We start from the raw sequence: 7246 nt of genomic DNA, 5'->3' as shown, positions 1-7246 counted from the left end.
GATTTTGTAGGACAGTGATTTCCAAACACATGATGAATTACCACTTTAGTGATAATGGAAGGATACAGAAAAAAAAGAAAGTTAAGAATTCTGGAAATTATGAAAACACTGCAGTATGTAAAGTTGTTGAATAAACCTGTTATAAATACATAGTGAAATTGAGCAACAACAATAAACATTCAGAACTACTATACATATACAAAACTTGAAAAGAAGAAAAATTATTTAAGTGTATGGCAAGCCAGGTTTTCAATAAGGAATGCTTGAGTACACAGATATTCAATAACTCTGATCACATGTGGGCTTGTTACTCACTACCTGAGCCTGCCTCTTTTTCACATTGTCAGTTTCTCTCTGAGCACCAGCTGCTGCTAAAATCTTGAATTTTTATTTAGCTATGAATATCTTAATATTAAAAAATGTTAGTGGCATTAAATGACTTGGTGATCTCCTCCCAAGCTAATTTATTTCTTGTGAAGGCTAGCTGGGTTTGTTGAGCGGTCTTGCAAGTCTTTATTCTCTTTTACAAGATTGAGAATCATTATTCTCTGTTCGTGCGTGAGTGGCGAGGCCCGGTCACAGCTTCTTCCCTCCATTCTTGTAGCGCGCACTGTGTTTTGTTGTCGTTCGTGGAGCTCAAATCCGGATTACAGTCATACCAATACCGAAACAACTGTTACCAACTCATGCTAGCGGCAGACCTCTCGCGGCCCTACCTTCCACGGCGACTCTTGGCCCTTACAGTCAGGCGTGGAATAAACTATACTCAAGTTGTTATAAGTGGCCAATCAATGGGAAGCATTGAAAAAATATGACAAATATTTTCGATGGCAGATGGTACGTACATGGAAAAAGATTGGCATATTATTTCATATCAGGACTGCCATCTCGCGCGTTGCTTCCCGCATATATATATATAATATATATATATATATATATATATATATATATATATATATATATATATATATATATATATATATATATATATATATATATAGTGGATACATAGTGAAATATATATATATATATATATATATATATATATATATATATATATATATATATATATATATATAGTGGATACGGTAGTGAGCGTAGGATCGGGCAGACGTCCATGCGTAGGTTCGAATCCCACCACGTGCCGCCTTGAAACTTTGTCATTTGTCGAGTGGTTTAAAGTTACCTACATGTCATCATAATACCCAGATTCTAGGTGGAGGTGTAATTGCCTTACACCAAAGATGCGCTTAGGTGGTGGTGGGTACCACTATGGGTGTGCGCCTCTAATGATGCCCGTACCCTTCAAGTAGACCAGGCTATAAATAAAATTACCTGCGCTTCTCCTCCTCCTGGTCAGCACGGTAATGGGTGGAAGGCTGGACAGTGTTGCCAGTATTCTGTTTCTAGCCTCACCACCTCCTGAAAACAGTAATGAGTGGGAGAGAAATAAGGATCACGTATTCTTAAATGCTGTTATTCTATCATCACTAGTATCTTCAGAGGCCACATACATCTTTAATAGGGTTCCCACTGCTGATTCTTTTTCCTCTATGCTTCTCAATCCATCACGAAAATCCTGAAAACACACTTGAAAACAAACCAAACTTCTAATATATTAATTTCAGTCGTTGAGATTAGAGGTAAACCGTCAAGTAAAGTGTCAAAATCCATGCGATTTTTTTCTTTTTTTTTTCAGATGGCAGCACACACACACACACACACACACACACACACACACACACACACACACACACACACACAGATGGCCTTGACGTTGTAAGATTCCGTTTGAAAGAGAGAGAGAGAGAGAGAGGTATCCAACACACACACATACACACACACACACACACACCTTAATCATGGCCTTCAGCAGGTTGTATCTGGTGAAGACGTTCCAGGTTGTCTTGCTGTGGTTGTACTGTGTGTGGAGGGTGAGGAGAGCGCCGCGAGCTGTCTCGTGTTCTGCCTCCAACCTTTCCCGAACGTGGCGCAGACGGTGGTTGGTGGCGATTGCGTCATCCCGTGTCTCTCCGTCAGCTGTAGTAGTAGTAGTAGTAGTAGTAGTAGTAGTAGTAGTAGTAGTAGTAGTAGTAGTAGTAGTAGTAGTTGTTGTTGTTGTTGTTGTAGTTGTACTAAGAGAGAGAGAGAGAGAGAGAGAGAGAGAGAGAGAGAGAGAGAGAGAGAGAGAGAGAGAGAGGCGTGCATGGATAAAGAGATTAATAGTTTCAAGAAATAGTATGATGTGCATGAAGAAAGGAAGCTATCCCCTCCTTTCTCTCTCTCTCTCTCTCTCTCTCTCTCTCTCTCTCTCTCTCTCTCTCTCTCTCTCTCACAGCCATTTTTTCATTTCTTTTTTCTCGCTTTCTTTTCTCCCTTCCCCTCTCAAATCCCTTCTCCCCTTCCTCTCCTTTCTCGATCTCCCTTCCTCTTTCCCTCTCTACATCCTTCCCTTATCTCCGCCTCTGCTTCTCCTCCCCATCCCTCTCCCTCTCCTCACCGTGTGGTTGGTTGCTATGGTAATACGCCATTCCCACATTCTTGTGTGTGCCTCTCTCTTCTCCCTACCCCTGAGATTTTGTTGTTGTTGTTGTTAAGATTTGTCAGCATTTGCAGAAGCAATGTATGATGCAACTGTGCACCCGTCGTCTGCGTGAAGAATGCACAGCTGCACCACACATTGCCTCCTACTCCTAAGAGAGAGAGAGAGAGAGAGAGAGAGATTATTGTGTAATAAAATAAATATTTGTATTTCTCTCTCTCTCTCTCTCTCTCTCTCTCTCTCTCTCTCTCTCTCTCTCTCTGATATTTTCTTAACAATTCAAATAATGTTAATGAAACAATCTCTCTCTCTCTCTCTCTCTCTCTCTCTCTCTCTCTCTCTCTCTCTCTCTCTCTCTCTCTCTCTCTCTCTCTCTCTCTATTTTCTTAACAATTCAAATAATGTTAATGAAACAATCTCTCTCTCTCTCTCTCTCTCTCTCTCTCTCTCTCTCTCTCTCTCTTGATATTTTCTTAACAATTCAAATAATGTTAATGAAACAATCTCTCTCTCTCTCTCTCTCTCTCTCTCTCTCTCTCTCTCTCTCTCTCTCTCTCTCTCTCTCATGTAAAAGTGAGGAAATGAGAAAACAAGAAAATGTTGCCCGCATATAAAGTGGAAAAAAATTATATTTACCCTACAGACTAAATCAAAACAAGTGTGTGTAATTCACCTCGGTTGCCTGCTGGTCACCCAGCCAGTCTTCCCCATTACGGAGCGAACTCAGAGCTCATAGACCGATCTTCAGGTAGGACTGAGACCACAACACACTCCACACACCGGGAAAGCGAGGCCACAACCCCTCGAGTTACATCCCGTACCTATTTACTGCTAGGTAAACAGGGGCCACACATTAAGAGGCTTGCCCATTTGCCTCGCCGCTTCCCGGGACTCGAAACCGGCCCTCTCGATTGTGAGTCGAGCGTGCTAACCACTACACTACTCGGTGTGTGTGTGTGTGTGTGTGTGTGTGTGTGTGTGTGTGTGTGTGTGTGTGTGTGTGTGTAATTCACCTCGGTTGTCTGCTGGTCACCCAGCCAGTTTTCCCCATTACGGAACGAGTTCATAGCTCATAGACCGATCTTCGGGTAGGACTGAGACCACAACACACACGTGTGTGTGTGTGTGTGTGTGTGTGTGTGTGTGTGTGTGTGTGTGTGTGTGTGTGTGTGTCCTCACCTGGCACGCCTTCTTCCTTCACCTCCTGCACGATCCTCTTGACACTCTGAGTAAACTTGCCCACGATATTGCTTCCTGGAACAGATACACAGACACAATTAGCCCCATAACGCCACAGCCACCAGCCACAGCCACAGCCAGTCGGCCAAACACATATCACAACAGCACCGGGACAAAATCTGCGGAGGGTAACAAGAAGCAATGATGATGGAAGATTTACACCCTAGCTGGAATAGATATATAGACAGATGATTAATCACATATTGCCATTGCTCAGTCAAACAATCATCACAGCAGCACCGGCCTAAAATTATAGCGAAGGGTAACAAGAAGCAGTGAAGATGATGGAAGATTCATACCTTAGTCTACATTGGTTGTGTTGTAATCTTAATGATAAGCATTGAATACTGTATCCTCGGTTAAGGAATGATTGAGATTTGTTTTTTAAATGGACAAAAACTTATTATAGTAAAATCTGCGTCATGTTTTGATAAGTTAAATGGATGACTGTGTGTGTTGTAACTGTTTATGATAGGCACTGAATATTGTAGCCTCGAGAAAGGAATGATTGAGCTTTAGAGATAGAGGACAAGAATTTACAGTATTACAGCAAAACCTGTCATTTTTTGATAAGTTAAATGGATGACTGTGTTGTAACTGTCATGATAAGCATTGAATACTGTAGCTTATGTTCGTGATTAAGAAATAATTGTGAACTGGAGATAAAGAAGAACCAGAATTTAACCTCTTCAATGCCATGCCGCGTTTTCATATTCATTCTCATTACTATTTCGTGATTTTATACAGCTTCAGAAACTTATGTGTAGATTAAAAATAGTGAAGACTCTGGCCATTAACCTTCTGACCTCCATAGACCCTTCCTGCTGCAAATAAAATCGTCTATCCATACCAAAAAAAAAATTATAAAAAGGCGTATCAGTACTAAAGGGTTATAGCAAAACCTACGTAATTTTCTCAGTGATATAAATGGAGGCGTGTTTGTTGTAATTATGAGGGTTGAGAGGAGTATTGAATATTGCAGCGTATGTTCTCGATCATTTAAAAGACTGATTGTTTTATTAGTGTTTGTGGGAATAGACTCAATAGAGGATAAGGAAAACTGATTATCATATCAAAGAGGTAGACACCTACCGAAACAAAAATTTACTCCCACTAGTTCACTATAGTTTACTAGCACTAGTTCAAGGGGTGCTGTGAATCTTCCATTACAGATAGTTGTGATCTCGCTGAACGTTTCCCTTTGTGTCTCACAACTCAAGGGGGCAGTCACAGCCTGCCCTCTAAAGACAACTCTCCTTCTTCGCACAAAACCACACGCACTTACCACACACACCCTTCACTTAAAACTCAAAATTCAAAACGGTGACTCCAAATCCAGACTCGGAGTCCCCTTCTGGAGAGGGGACCAGAAATGTCCCCAGGTCGGACTGCTTTCTCGTTGGGGACCCAAAATGTCTTGACACCTCCCTCAACTTTTTCTTCATTAACTTCTGCAACATTCGCTGTCTTAGATGTACTTTTCAATCTGTAGAACACCACCTCTCCTCTACTAAACCTCATCTTCTTTTCCTCACCGAAACACAGCTGTCTGAGACAACTGACAGTAGCCCCATTTCTGTTCCCTCCTACTTTCTCTATTCTCATTTTCGCTCCAAAGCTAGATGTTGTGTTTATATGCGCAACGACTTAACTTACTCTAGTGCCCAAGCTCTTGAATCTTCCGAGTCTTCTACCATCTGGCTTAGGTTCAACACTCTCTAACTAAATTCATCTGTGCTGTCTATCTCTCCCCTAACTCCTCTGACTATAGTAAATTCTTTGACTACTTAACTTCCAAAGTGAAGCACATCCTGTCCCTCTACCCTTTCACGGAGATCTCCATCTTTGGAGATTTCAATGTTCACCACCAGCTTTGGCTTTCCTCTCCCTTCACTGACCACCCTGGTGAACTAGCCTTCAACTTTGCTATCCTACATGACCTAAAGCAACTGGTGCAACACCCTACTCGTATTCCTGACCGTCTTGGAGACACGCCCAACATTCTTGATCTCTTCCTTACCTCTAATCCTTCTGCTTATGCTGTTACCCTATCATCTCCGTTGGGCTCCTCCGATCACAATCTCATTTCTGTATCTTGTCCTATTTCTCCAATCCCTCCTCAGGATCCCCAAAGCGGAAGTGCCTCTGGCGTTTTGCCTCTGCCAGTAGGGGGACCTGAGGAGGTATTATGCTGATTTTCCTGGAATGATTACTGTTTCCGTGTCAGAGACCCATCTCTTTGTGCTGAACGCATACCAGAGGTGATAGTGTCTGGTATGGAGGCGTACATTCCTCATTCTTTTCTCAACCTAAACCTTCTAAACCTTGGTTTAACACAGCCTGTTATCGTGCTATACATGATAGAGGTTGCCCACAAAAGGTACTTGAGCCTTCCATCTCCTGAATCTCATGCACTTTATATCTCTGCCGGAATCATGCCAAGTCTGTTCTTCAACTTGCCAAACACTCTTTCATAAATAGAAAATGTCAAAATCTTTCAAACTCAAACTCCCTCGTGACTTCTGGCATCTAGCCAAAAACATCTCCAATAACTTTACTTTTTATCTTTCCCTCCCTTATCTCATCATGATGGCACAACTGCCATCTTATTTGTCTCTGAAGCTGAACTCTTCTCTCAAACCTCTGATAACAACTCCATCTTGGATGATTCTGGGCCTGTACCTCCATCTCCTCCTCCATCTGACTAATTCATGTCTACAATAAAAGTTCTTCGTAATAATGTTTTCCATGCCCTTGCTGTCCTAAACCCTCAGAAGGCTTATGGACCTGAAGAGGTCCCATCTATTGTTCTCAAAAACTGTACTTCAGTGCTGGCCAAACTCTTTCAAGTATGTCTACCGACTTCTACCTTTCCTTCTTGCAGGAAGTTTGCCTACATTCAGCCTGTTCCTGATAAGGGTGACCGTTCTAATCCCTCTAACTACCGTCCTATAGCTTTAATCTCTTGCTTGTCTAAAGTTTTTAATCAATTCTCAATAGGAAGATTCTTAAACATCTGTCACTTCACAATCTTCTGTCTGATCGCCAGTATGGCTTTTGTCAAGGTCGCTCTTTTGGTGATCTTCTGACTTTCCTTACTGAGTCATGGTCATCCTCTTTTAGAGATTTCGGTGAAACTTTTGGTGATTTGTTAGACATATCAAAAGTTTTGATAGAATCTGGCACAAAACTTTGATTTCAAAACTACTCTCCTACAGTTTCTATACTTCTCTCTGCAACTTTACCTCAAGTTTCCTTTTCGACCGTTCTATTACTGCTGTGGTAGACGGGCACTGCTCTTCTCCTAAATTTATTAACAATAGTGTTCCTTAGGTTTTTATCATATCACTTACTCTCTTTCTATCATTCATTAATGACCTTAACCAAACTTCTTGCCCTATCCACTCCTATGCTGATAATACTACCCTACATCATTCCACGTCCTTTCAGAGACGATCAACCCTT

General features: G+C 41.6%; 1 protein-coding gene across 1 annotated transcript in view; it reads right to left on the bottom strand.

The window, feature by feature from the left end:
- Positions 1–1356: 1356 nt before the first annotated feature.
- Positions 1357–7246, bottom strand: part of LOC123513265 — a 93368-nt gene continuing 87478 nt past the window's right edge. The window contains exons 3-5 of the mRNA XM_045270336.1: positions 3722–3796; positions 1856–2040; positions 1357–1422 (exon numbers count right to left, since the gene is read on the bottom strand). Of these exons, the coding sequence (XP_045126271.1) occupies positions 1357–1422; positions 1856–2040; positions 3722–3796 (326 nt within the window). The remainder of the gene's footprint in view (positions 1423–1855; positions 2041–3721; positions 3797–7246) is intronic.

The sequence above is a fragment of the Portunus trituberculatus genome, chromosome 35 (genome assembly GCF_017591435.1).
Source record: "Portunus trituberculatus isolate SZX2019 chromosome 35, ASM1759143v1, whole genome shotgun sequence".
NCBI classification, from domain to species: Eukaryota; Metazoa; Arthropoda; class Malacostraca; order Decapoda; family Portunidae; genus Portunus; species Portunus trituberculatus.
The sequence above is the reverse complement of the archived record's forward strand: the minus strand, read 5'-3'. Positions and strand labels throughout refer to the sequence as shown.